At 42.3% G+C, this 13562-nt stretch overlaps 1 protein-coding gene across 2 annotated transcripts in view; it reads right to left on the bottom strand.

Annotated features, from left to right (window-relative positions):
- ARID2 (AT-rich interaction domain 2) overlaps positions 1 to 13562 on the bottom strand; it is an 817990-nt gene that overhangs the window by 230003 nt on the left and 574425 nt on the right. For both annotated transcript variants that reach the window (XM_033959297.1, XM_033959298.1), the window contains one exon: positions 2826 to 2960. In XM_033959297.1, the coding sequence (XP_033815188.1) occupies positions 2826 to 2960 (135 nt within the window). The remainder of the gene's footprint in view (positions 1 to 2825; positions 2961 to 13562) is intronic.

Genomic DNA, 13562 nt, shown 5'->3' with positions numbered 1-13562 from the left:
AGATTATGTCAAAGAGCTTAATTCCAGAGGAAGTGAGAAGTGTGACTAAAAATTCTGTTGTTTTTTTGGAGAATACCTATTATAAGTAAGCAGCCCTAATTTCTCTGAAGACAAATGAGGAAATCTCAACAACAACAAAAATGCCATTATCTTTTATTGGACCACTTGGCTACTTTTCAGGAGCTATATGTCTGTTCATGAGATTGTATAAAAAAAAAAATAATAATAATAATAAAACCAGTCTTTGCCTAGGTAGTAATTATAATCTGTTGACCGATGTCAGACATGTGGCTTTGCATTCTTTTTTTTTTTTTTAAATTAAGATTGACATGAGATGGGCAAGAATAATTCCGCTATGGCCTTGACTCTAGATGCTGACAATCTTTTAAGGAAATGGTCAAGGCATCAAAATGTCTGTTAACTCTGCACTGCTCTCTCTAATGCAGATACTATTATCTTAGGTCCTGCTGTCAGGGAAGAAAACTGTAGTTTAAAGCTGTATCTGTGTCTAGTAGAGATCTTAGGAAGACTAACTCAGGAGACTAACTTAGATTAAATTTGAGGAAGCTGATGATCAACTCTTGGAATGCCAGGTTACCATATAGTGTTCTACATGAATTTTCTGTTTCTCTGAGATGTGCCCCCAAGCAGTTTGTGTAAGACTACTGTGATTATTGCTAAGCATTTCATGGATAACCTGCTGCTGACAGGCTAGGCAAAACAAGGTACTTCCTATGTTTGTGATGTATCGCTCTTTGAACGTAGTGTAGGCTTCCTTCAAACACAGCAAACACATGCAAGAACTCCTCAAACATTTCACAGCTGAAAGAATTCTGCATTGAGTGGGCCAAACTTTCCTCAGACTGATGTCAGAGACTGGTAGATGACTACAAGAAGCGTCTCACTGCAGTTATTTCAGCCAAATGGGGTAACACCAGGTATTAGGGTGTAGGGTGTACTAATTTATTTCTCAGTTAGAATACACATTTTTGTGGATATCTTTTGTTTCATGAGTAAATCAAGGAAAAGTTTTGTTGTTTACCTGCAATTACATCACTTTCTTTTCCAGAGATAAATTTAAAAAAAGATTTGACATTGATATGTGAACATTTCTGAAGAAAGAACAGAATATTTCATGGAATGTCCTAATTTTTTCACACAACTATAGCTAATATTGTACTATGTACATTTGAGAGGATGCTACTGGAGGTGAGGGAGGATGAGGAAGGACATGAAACCTGGAATTCTGATCTCAATACTTTTTTTTTTTTTCCTCTCAATACTTTTTTTTTCCCAATACTTTTTTCTTTCTCAATACTTTTACAAGGTTTGACACAGATCCTGGCTATACCAAGATATCCATCTCAGACTGGTTTTTGACCTTCGTAGGGAAGATTTGAGCTTGAAGTAATTTTGTGCTAAGTTACAAAAAATTTTCTAAGTGCATTAAGTACCGAACCAGAATCGGCTTGTTAATATTAGGCATCAAAGAGAAGGCAGCCATAGGCTATGAGCTTTAAGTGGAATACAGCTGCTTGTCTTAAGTTGTTATGCACTTTTTACACATTGAACTATGTATATTTTTTTCTCATTTGGAACTTTTCCTCAAAGTCTATGATGTGGTAGAATTCAACAGTTGTACTAGCTTTCCAAAATTGCTTGAGGTCCGAAGCAAGCCTCTGGAGATCATTATGGTGAATGACTTAAATGAAAGTCAGACCTGAATTCCACATGCAGTCACTGTGGAGGTCAAACAGCGGCATCCAGAATCACATGACTCACATTAGCTGTGCCAATGATTCCATTACTTTGCTCAATACTCAGTGCTCTGTCTTCTTAGCTCCATACTTGAGTTCTCAAATGGTAGGTTCAAACTCACAAGATTAGATGACAAACAAACTGATGCAAACCTGAATAGAAAACAAAGAGGCCTCACAGAAAGGTTTTGAGACATGCTGCACCCAAAGAACCATAAAAGGTCTACTGAAAATGCTTTCAGAAAGTCCATTCTCAGCCATGGAAATAAAGTGAGCATGATACAGGATTCGAGCAGCTATGGGAGCTACCATGTATGCTCATAAGTGTTTTACAAGCACTTTGAAAAAAAGCCCCATCAGTGTGTGTGATAATATCCCACATATGTTTGTCTGCCAATTCTACTTGTCTTCAGAGAAAATATCTAAGAAAATCTGAGCTTGAAGTGATTCAATGAAACATTTCAAACATACTATGCTTTTTTATATATATATACTGTAAATATTTTTTAAAGTTCTTTCAACAAGACAATACCTGAAAATGATATTAAAAAAATTAATTTCTTCACATTTAATAGGATGGAAATATTTCTAGTATCAGAGTATTTAAGAGTCAGCACTTATCCCATAGGTGGGACTAAATGGAACCACTACAGCCTGGAGAATAGAAGATATGCAGTGGACAAGAGCTGCTCAGACAAGATGCTGGATGAACAGAAAAGGAAAAAGGAAGAGAGGCTGAAAAAAGGGAAAGGACAGTATCTATAGGGAAAGGGATATAGGAGGTTAGGGGGAGAAAGAGCATGTAAGAGCAAAAGAATAGGCAAAGCAAAAATAAAACGTAGCAGCAATGAGTACAAAACCAAATAAGAAACATTTTCTCCCCAGTGTCTAAAATGTTTATTGGTACTGAAATTTTCTAAATATTTCCCCTCCATTAAACAGCAGGCATCTACTATACAAAAGCATAAAAATACCAATGATTTTTTTCAGATTTTCCAATAATGTTTATATATGTTTATATATATATATATATATAAAGAGATAGAGAGAGAGAGACTATGAACCTACCTAAGACATTTATAAAATCCAGTTGATGTTAGGATTCCACCTCGAGCTAATTTACTGCAAGTGGAAAGGTACTCAGAGTAAATTTCTGCTCGAGAGACTGAACAATCTAGGTTTACTTCAAAATGTGCATTCAACCTAAAAAAGAAAGGAAAAAAAAACTGTGAAGTATCTGAACATATTTTTCACATGGTAGTTTCTTCCCATTCCATTGATTTCCAGATCAATCAAAACTGGAGCTAGAATCTGACACCATAATCCTTTATTTACAACTAGGGATTTTCTCCTGATGTATTCAGTTCATCAACTGCAGTTCTCAGTCACCATCAACTGCAGCTCTCAGTCAAGGGCAGTGCATGAGAGCTCCTTCCAGAATTCTGCATTTATGGGCTTTAAATCCAATCAATATGGCCATTTGTGCAATGACAGACTCCCCATTACTATCCCTAGCAAGGGCTGTTAACCCTGCCACTAAAGCAGAGAACACACTATTCAGTAAATAAGAGGATACATTTTTTATTAATTAAAATAATAACTTTAAAGATGATAAAATAAATGGCTTTAACAAATAATTGTTTTATCTGAGAACAATTTTACTACCCAGACCAAATGAATTAGTAGATTCTGAACAAATTCAGCACACACAGATTTGGAGTACTGTACTTTTAAACTTTGACTCCATTGAAAATTACCTTACAGAATGTGAGGTAATTTTCAATCCTATATATCCAAGAATTTTTCATCTGCCCCCTAAATTTAACCTTGATCGGTCCAAGGGCAAGCAAGTTATCATGCTTTTGGATTTTCAAATTTAAAGAGAACATAAGCATTTATTTTCCTACACTACACAGATACAATGAAATCTTGGTCTTATTATGCTCTCATAGTGAGTATTCCTTTAAAATTAATGTGTATTAAATGTTATCAAAGAACTACTTGAAGATAACAGATGCCTTTATAATTACCGTATGTTGATTCTATCATATCCGATGGTTTCTACTTTGTTCCTGTGACATGTTTTTTTCATTTAGACCAGAAGTTCTCTATCCAGTCCTTGGGACATACCTAGCCGGATCTGGTTTTTAGGATACCCACAATGAATATGAATAAGATTTGCATACAATGGAGGTAGTCCATGCAAATTGCAATATGGTTATCCTGAAAAATCCAACTATGTCCTGAAGACTGGGTTGAAAACCTCTATCGTGGTCCTTCTCCTAAGATAGATACCAAGGTTCTTTGTTTGGCACAGTATTCTCTTCAGTCTTCAGCTTATCCCATTCACCTATTTCATGATTTACTCAGTGATACATTTTTTACTTTTGGCAGCTAAGCATGGTTTTATTTCAGTTTTAGCTCTGAAAGACTTCCTGTGCAAGAAATCCATTATCAGCAAATATGCGTCTTTGATTCTTTATTTTATATTTTGATATACTGCTTATACCCTAAGCGGAATACATTGAATAGTAAACAGGTACTTTAAGCATTTTCTCTTTCTGTCCCATTGGGCTCATAATCTAACTATGGTAACTGGGGCAATGGACTTCCAGGGTAAAAAGGAGCGGTGCTGATTTCTTGACCCTGACTTTTCTATTGTCTCACAACAAAGAAAAATGGGGAGACCCGATGATCCACAGAGAAAACAATCCACCGATGAAAACAAAAACAAAAACTGTGGATACAGATGTTCTGGAGATAATTTATTAAACACTGACATATAAAACCATGAAAATTCAATTAAAAAAGTACAATGCTAAAAAATATGGTGATAAAAATCCACCCGGAACCTACACGGTCCGTGTTTTGGCGAACACGCCTTCCTCAGGGGTCCAATGGTTTGCAAACTCACATATAAAGAATTGGACTGAAAACAGTCTATTGTCTTTAAACGTGTGAGCAAAGAACACCGCAGACAAGCTGAAGTAGCAAAAAAATGCTAAGGCAATAGACTGTTTTCATGGTTTTATATATGTCAGTGTTTAATAAATTATCTCCAGAACATCTGTATCTACAGTTTTTCTATTGTCTCCTCAGATTGTAAAGCAAAGTTGCTTACCTGTCACAGGATGCCTCAAAGACAGAAGAATAAATCAGAGATAAGTAGGTGGCACCATTTGACTGCCCAGACACAGTTGTTCTCCAAGCAGATGTGGGACTTACCAAATAACTGATGTGTTGCAAGTTCCTTACTGAATGGTCTTTTGTTAGGTCCTCTATAGTAGGTGGGGTGGATAAGTCTCATTTATCTTGGTGTGATGTATAGGCCTCCTTCACAGATGGAAGAAGTAGACAGAGATTCAATAGCAGACATTCAGGATATAACTAAAAAGAGGAAGTTTTACTAATGAAAGATTAGTTATCTTACCTTTGCTAATCTTCCTTCTTGTAAATCTCCTTTGGAGGCTGAACTCGAGGGACCTTGTATGTCTGGTAGCTTCTGCTGTAGGACTAATAAAACTTGATCCCTCCCCTTTGGGCTACCTGCCTGGGAGTTTCCTGTCATGCTTAGTTAGTAGAAAAGCCAGGTAGATCTATGACAACAGGAAACAGAAGAAAAGAAAGAGGGCGCGGGAGGCGCCACTGTTCCCTCTAAGCTGAGCAGGAGTCCTCCACCCACAGTCTCACCAATAGAGGGTGCTGTTTTACTGTCACATTTTTCAATTGTGAGGGACATGCAAGTTCTGCAGGACTCCAGGGAACATACCTGTCCTTAGCGACTGAAAATATTCCACCCCCTAGTGGTAGCAATGCAGCTGGAGGACACCTGCTCAGCTTAGAGGGAACACTGCGGGGGGGACTCCCGCTACCAGTCAATTCTGCTCAAGAAATTATTACACTAAAAACCACGGCCAAAAAAGGCCAACTGTAATCTAACATATAATGTGAACATTATAAAACTGCAAAACATAGGAAATTTATGAATGTAGATACAGCCTGAAGATCAGAAGGGGCACCCCTGCGGGAAACCCACCAACCCTTAAACCTTACAAAGGGGAATATGCATGTAATTCTTAGTGAGGCTGGTCAAAGACAGAAATCCAGCTTACCAGTTACTGAAGAGGCGACCTGCAAATTGGACAAAACAGATGAGTGTGAATTCAGCTTGTAGAGGAGATTTACAAGAAGGAAGATTAGCAGAGGTAAGAAACCTAATCTTTCATTCTTGTACAATCCCTCTGGAGGCTGAACTCAAGGGACATATCAAAGTAGTCACAAATCTTAGGGGGGGGCAAGATAAGCCATCTGCAAAAACAGAAGCGCCAAAGGCCATATTACTCTTAGCCGCCACATCAAGCAGGTAAAACCTGGAAAAGGTATGAAGGGAAGCCCACGTGGCCACCCGACAAATCTCCTTAGGCGAGACCGCATGAGATTCAGCCCATGAGGAAGCCATTCCTCTGGTGGAGTGAGCCTTCACCCCAAGGGGAAGCTTCTTCCACGCTGACACACAGGCTGCGGAAATGGATATACGTATCCAATGTGAAATAGTAGCCTTTTTAAGCAGGCCGACCCGATGTGCGGGGCCCGCCAGGACAAGCAGATGGTCCGACAGATGGACATTGTTAGTGGCCTCTAAGTATGTCAAAAGGCAACGCCGTACATCCAGAGACCGCAAAACATGGTCTTGAGACTTGGAACCCGAAGGAACAAAGGCTGGAAAACTTCCTGGTTGACATGGAAAGTGGAAACCACTTTCGGAAGAAAAGGCGGCATAGTCCTCAAAATCAAAACAGACTCCGTGATGCGAATTAAAGGATCTCTGCACGACAAAGCCTGAAGCTCTGACACTCGCCGTGCAGATGTGACCGCTATCAAGAAGACGGTCTTAATGGTAAGATCTGCCAAAGAGATCCCATCCAGGGGTTCATAGGGCGGACGAATCAGGGAGTGTAGGACCAAATTCAGGTTCTACGACGGGCAAGGCAGTCACAAGGGAGGCCTCAGCCTCCAGGCCCCCCTCAAGAACTGGACAATATCTGGGTGAGAAGCCAGAGAATCCCTGAACAAAGAGGGATCTAAACAGGAGAATCCCACAATCTGAACATGGAGAGAAGAGACCACCAGACCCTTTCTGAGGCCAGCCTGCAGGAAGTCCAGAACATGAGCCACCGATGGTACCAAAGGATCCACCTGAACCCCCACACACCAAGCCTGAAAACACTTCCAGGCTTTTGCATAGGCCAATACAGTTGATTTCCGCTTGCAATAACCACAGAGGAATAACCCCTGGCTGTCAAAGTAGCCTGCTCAAGCACCAGGCCATAAGACCAAAGCAGTCTGGATCTTGAAATGCAATCGGCCCTTGCGTGAGCAACCTCCGATGGTAAGGAAGACGCAGACCCCTTCCCCAAGGACAACCTCACAAGGTCTGCGTACCAAGGTCTCCTGGGCCAGTCCACAAGGATCCACAAGGATTACCGGACCCCTGTGAGAGGACACCCGGTGCAGCACTCACCCTATCATAGGCCATGAGAGAAAGACGTACAGAAGTTCCCTTTCGGGCCAAGGTTGAACCAAAGCATCGAGTCCTTCACTGCTGACCTCCCATCATAGGCTGAAAAATCTGTCGGCCTTCCTGTTCTGAGAAGACGTCATCAGATCGAAGGTAGGATGACCTTAGCGGTGCACTATGATCTCGAGCAGCAGCCCAGACAGGGACCATTCTTCCCAGTCCAGAGTCTGATGACTGAGAAAGTCTATCTAAATGCTGTCTACACCGGCCACATAAACCGCAGACAAGGCCAACAGATGTCATTCCGCCCAAGCAAAGAGTAACCGAGCCTCCAAGCCCAGCAGGGGAATCCTTGTACCCCCTTGATGGTTGACATTAACCTGGGCACCTTGCTGGCCCTGTCCAGAATTCCCTTGGGAGAGGACAGGAAAAAGTCTGCCAGTGGCTGGAAGAACTGCAGTCAAAGACCGTCCCCGAGTACCTCTAGGACCCACTGGTCCGAGGTTATCTTTAGCCATTCTGGAAGGAAGGAGAAAGCCGCCCCCCGATTCGGGGGGGGGGGGGGCTTGCCAGAGACCTGGCATCATAATTTTCTCTTGGAAGGGACAGAAGGTTGAGAGTTGGAAGGCTGTTGGCGCTTTGCACCTCCAAAAGTGAGGTCTGTAGGACACTCCGAAACGCTGTCCCACCACAGGGGGTCCAGCATACTGTGAGGTTCTCCAGAAGTGATGAAAATTCAGCCATCCCGTCCCCCTGGTCGGATGAGGTCTAGAGCCAGGAAGTGACTTAGGCTTATGATCCTGCACCCTTGCCATAAGGTCATCCAAACCCTGGCCAAAGAAGATCAAACCTTTGAAGGGTAATTTGTTCAGCGTAGCCTTGGATGAAGAATCACCCGACCACTGGCGAATCCATAACATTCTCCTAGCAGAAACTGAATAAGCTCCCAGCTTAGCATAAACTTTCAAAATATCTTAGAGTGCCGCGCGTCTGCCAAATAATTCACCCCAGAAACCAGGAAGTCGAGATCCCGAAGGATAACCTCCTCAGGATCCTGACGAAATTTAGTATGACATGCCCGGGCCAGAAAGGAAGTGGCCACTGAAGCTCGTACTCCCGTTGCAGCAGAATTAAAAAAACGCTTCATGACAAAATCTAGTCTTCGGTCCTGGGCATCCTTCAGGACAACCCCTCCATACGAGGGCAAAGAGGTACGTTTAGTGACCTGAGCCATCGCCGGAATCCACCCTTGGCGGGACTAGGCGCTTGGAAAATTCCAAAGCCATGGGATACAATTTAGCTATGGCCATAGCAAACTTCAGGGGACCCTCCAGGGCCTCCCAAACCTCCAAGAGCATTTACGCCAAATCCACATGATCTGGAAATGCAGCAGAAAGCGGGGGCTTAGAACTCATGACGGAACACTTCGCCTGAACCGCTGAGTCTGAACCAAGTTTCAATGTCCTCAGAGTTCAGAGATAAGATCAGGAAGGCGACTGGACTTAAAGAGCCTGTGTACCATCTGATCCTTTCCCAGATCGTGGAAATCAATGTTCTGGGAATCCCTGAGATCCGCTAGGCTAGCCACGTCAGTGGAGCAAGCCGAAGAACCATGTGACAGCAACGGCATAGAAATTGATGAAGGCACCGAGGCAACAGTGGGAATTTGCCACTGGCTTTCAGGCAGACCAGCAAGGGAGCAGACTGACATGCTGGAATCCAAAGGCTGCACAGACTGCTACACCGGAATCTGAGAAGGAGACAAAGGCATAGCACGCTTTCTCATGAAAGCCTGATACAACATATCCACAAATTCCGGTGCAAAATAGTCCTCGGCGGTCACAGCCGATCTGCGGGACTCAGATTTAGAATGTTTTGAAGGCTTATGAGACTTTTCCCCGGAAGTGCGCTTGCATTTCACGGAAGTGCCCTCCTCGCCCAAATTTGGCGTCCTGGATGGTGGAAACACATCTCTGGCGGAATCAGAAGAAAGGCCTCCCTGGAGGATAGTGCGGGATCCATGCATGGTTCTTGCCCCTTGTGGACCGTGGCGCACAGAATACATGGCTATGAATCCGTCAGCCATCCGCCACATTTACGGCATGAATCCATGCTATCCTGTCCTGAGGTGGCCATCTGAGAAGTTTGGAGCAAAAACGAAGCTTCTAAGACCCAAAAATATTCTTTTAAAAACTTTAAAGAAAATTCAAGGTGGCCACTGCGGGTGCCGATTTTGCCTGAAAAACGCCTGTTAAAAACGCAGGAAAATGCAAAAAAACTGCGATTTTAGGATTTTACAGGCCAGGGCATGCAGGGAAACCACCCAAAACCCCAATTTGAGCACTCCCCAAAATCAGCAAACTCTGTGATTCAAAGACACCACAGAGACTTGTGAAGCAATGAAAGTCTATGGCAGCCTGAAATACACAGTACAAGCAAGAAGATCAGTATCTCAGGAGCTGATTAAACTGGATTTTTCAGGTCTTCTGATTACCACACCTTCCCTGTCACCTAAGATCACGACCACCAGGACCACTCAAGGAAATTAGGGAAGACACACTGTCTGGTTCCGATCCTGGTGTACCTCCATGGAACTGCAGCAGCCTGCACTCTATCCCTTTGCGGATGAACCAGGGGAGAGATGGCTCCCAATCCCGGCGATCCGATCTAATCTACAGGCTGTCTAGAGGGCTTACTGCAGTTTAAGCTCACAGAGCACCCTCCAGAAGCAGACAAAATGTAAAATGTCTGTGATCTCCCGCCGAAGGATCACTTGCACAGAGTTTATCCTGCAGCACATGGATAAACCCGCAAAATAAATAAAAAAAAAGACTAGGAATTGAAAACAAATCAAGCAGAGAAGCTGCACGCACAAAACTGAGCATGACAGGAAACTCCCAAGCAGGTAGCACAAAGGGGAGGGATCAAGTTTTAGTAGCCCTGCAGCAGAGGCTACCAGACATACAAAATCCCTCAAGTTCAGCCTCTAGAAGGATTGTACAAGAATAAGTGATTTTAACATGCCGGATGTTGATTGGGGTATCCCTATTGCGGGGTCTTCTAGAAGTAGGGAGATCCTCGATTCTCCAGCAGTTGGTAATAGAATCCACGCTGGATGGGGGTCATATTGGACTTAGTGCTTACAAACAGGGAAAGTGTTTTTGATGTAACAGTGGTCAATCATCTGGCATCCAGTGATCACTGCATGGTACAGTTTAATATTAAGATGGGTATAGAGAGGGCTCATTCAAAAGCAAAGGTTTTAGACTTTAAAAAAAACTAGCTTTGTTTGGATGAGGTATTACGTCAAAGAATTGTTGTCTGCATGGGTTGGAATGTCTGGTAGGAATGGAAATGCAGTGGGCAAGTTGTATGGGTTTCCTGTGCTGCAACTAGTATGGTATGTTTGGGTGGTGAATGGTAGTGGCTTGGTTGTGTGGTGTGGCTGTTCCGGGGTTGATATATTTAAAAAGTTTATTGCAGCCATGGCATGTTCTCCTGTGAGAGGATCCTTCTTCTCTTTTGTTTTTTCACTGCTGGGAGGCCATTGTTCATTGCGATCGGGCTCTGTTGTTGTTGTTGTACTTTCTTCTGGGATTGTACCTGTTTGCCCTTGAATCTCTGTTCCTTTTGCTTACTGGTGGTTTCTGTTTGACGCCTTCCTGGGCATGCTGTATTGTCCTGGACCTCTTGCTTATGGATCGCTACAGTGCTGTAGCCTCTGATTCCTGAATTGCTGTTGGCTGCTTTATCAATAAAAATTATTTACAAAAAAAAAAAAAAGGCAACAAACCTTTTTGTGAGGCAAGTAAGTAAAAGTAAGAAAAAAAGAAGGCCGCTTTGGATCTCAAAAGTAGCTGAGAAGGTAAGGAATAAGAAGTTAACTTTCATAAACTACAAAAGATCGCAGAAAGAGGAAGACAGGCAAAAATATCTGGAAAAGTTAATAGAGGCTAGTCGTGTAGTCAGGAAAGCAAAGATGCAAATGGAAGAAAAAATAGCTGACACGGTACAAAAGGGAGACAAGACATTTTTTTTAGATCTATTAGTGATTGGAAGAAGTGCAAAAGTGGCATTGTGAGACTCAAAGGTGAAGGGGAGTTAGTGGTGAACTGGGTTAGAAACTGGCTGTCTGACTTATGCCAGAGGGTGGTGGCTAATGGTAGTCGCTCGGAGGAAGGAAAGGTGAGTAGTGGAGTCCCTCAAGGTTCGGTGCTGGGGCCGATCCTGTTCAATATGTTTGTGAGTGACATTGCTGAAGGGTTAGAAGGAAAAGTGTGCCTTTTTGCAGATGATACCAAGATTTGTAACAGAGTAGACACCGAAGAGGGAGTGGAAAATATGAAAAAGGATCTGCAAAAGTTAGAGGAATGGTCTAATGCTTGGCAACTAAAATTCAATGCAAAGAAATGCAGAGTAATGCATTTGGGGATTAATAATCGGAAGGAACCGTATATGCTGGGAGGAGAGAAGCTGATATGCACGGATGGGGAGAGGAACCTTGGAGTGTTAGTGTCCGAAGATCTAAAGGCGAAAAAACTGTGTGACAAGGCAGTGGCTGCTGCCAGAAGGATGCTGGGCTGTATAAAGAGAAACATAATCCCAATATAAACGACTGGGCGAATTCAAAAAAGCAAAAAAGTTCCTAAATGGCCATGACAAAAAACATACTAATAAAGGAACAAGATAGCTACTTCAAAAATCTTTTAACATTAAGTGGTGCTCAGATTCCGAGATGGAAGTAAAGAGCTCAAATGTGGGGTAAACCCCTATAGAAACTCTTATGGTATCTATCATCGCACCGTATGGAAAATATATTTTAAAGTGCTCACTGAATGAACTCGTAGTATTCACAAAGTCCTTGAAAATACAAGAATAATTGTCCAATCTTTAAATCACTTCAATGTAGATTAACTTCAATATACGAAAGTTTCAAAAAGGGGACTTAGCTGAAGAATACTGAAAGCGTTGGTAATTCAGTATTCTTCAGCTAAGTCCCCTTTTTGAAACTTTCGTATATTGAAGTTAATCTACATTGAAGTGATTTAAAGATTGGACAATTATTCTTGTATTTTCAAGGACTTTGTGAATACTACGAGTTCATTCAGTGAGCACTTTAAAATATCTTTTCCATACGGTGCGATGATAGATACCATAAGAGTTTCTATAGGGGTTTACCCCACATTTGAGCTCTTTACTTCCATCTCGGAATCTGAGCACCACTTAATGTTAAAAGATTTTTGAAGTAGCTATCTTGTTCCTTTATTAGTATGTTTTTTTTTAAAGAGAAACATAGCCAGAAGAAGGTGTTGATGCCCCTGTACAGGTCATTGGTAAGGCCCCAGTTGAAGTATTGTGTCCAGTTTTGGAGACCATATCTGGCGAAGGACGTAAGAAGACTTGAAGCGGTCCAGAGGAGGGCGACGAAAATGATAGGAGGCTTGCGCCAGAAGACGTTTGAGGAGAGACTGGAAGCCCTGAATATGTATACCCTAGAGGAAAGGAGAGACAGGGGAGATATGATTCAGACGTTCAAATACTTGAAGGGTATTAACGTAGAACAAAATCTTTTCCAGAGAATGGAAAATGGTAAAACCAGAGGACATAATTTGAGGTTGAGGCATGGTAGATTCAAAGGCAATGTTAGGAAATTCTACTTTAAGGAGAGGGTGATGGATGCCTGGAATGCGCTTCCAAGAGAGGTGGTTGAGAGTAAAACTGTGACTGAGTTCAAAGAAGCGTGGGATGAACACAGAGGATCTAGAATCAGAAAATAATATTAAAAATTGTACTAAGGCCAGTACTGGGCAGACTTGCACGGTGTGTGTCTGTGTATGGCCATTTGGTGGAGGATGGGCTGGGGAGGGCTTCAATGGCTGGGAGGGTGTAGAAGGGTTGGAGTAGGTTTTAACGGAGATTTCGGTAGTAGGAACCCAAGCACAGTACCAGGTAGAGCTTTGGATTCTTGCCCAGAAATAGCTAAGAAGAAAAAATTTAAAAAATTTAAATTGAATCAGGTTGGGCAGACTTGATGGACCATTTGGGTCTTTATCTGCCATCATCTACTATGTTACTATGTTGAAGCTAATAAAGAAAAGGCTGAATTGCTTAACAAATATTCCTGTTCTGTGTTCACACCTGAAGAGCTGGGAGTGGGGATGGCAGAAGATAAACATGAATAGGGATGGAGGAGTGGTAGACTCTGATCAATTTCCAGAGAGTTGTGTTCATGAGGAGCTAGCTAAAATAAAGGTAGACAAAGCGATGGGGCTGGATGGTGTACATCT

Source organism: Geotrypetes seraphini, chromosome 9 (assembly GCF_902459505.1).
Source record: "Geotrypetes seraphini chromosome 9, aGeoSer1.1, whole genome shotgun sequence".
NCBI classification, from domain to species: domain Eukaryota; kingdom Metazoa; phylum Chordata; class Amphibia; order Gymnophiona; family Dermophiidae; genus Geotrypetes; species Geotrypetes seraphini.
This window is presented reverse-complemented; position numbering and strand designations above follow the sequence as displayed.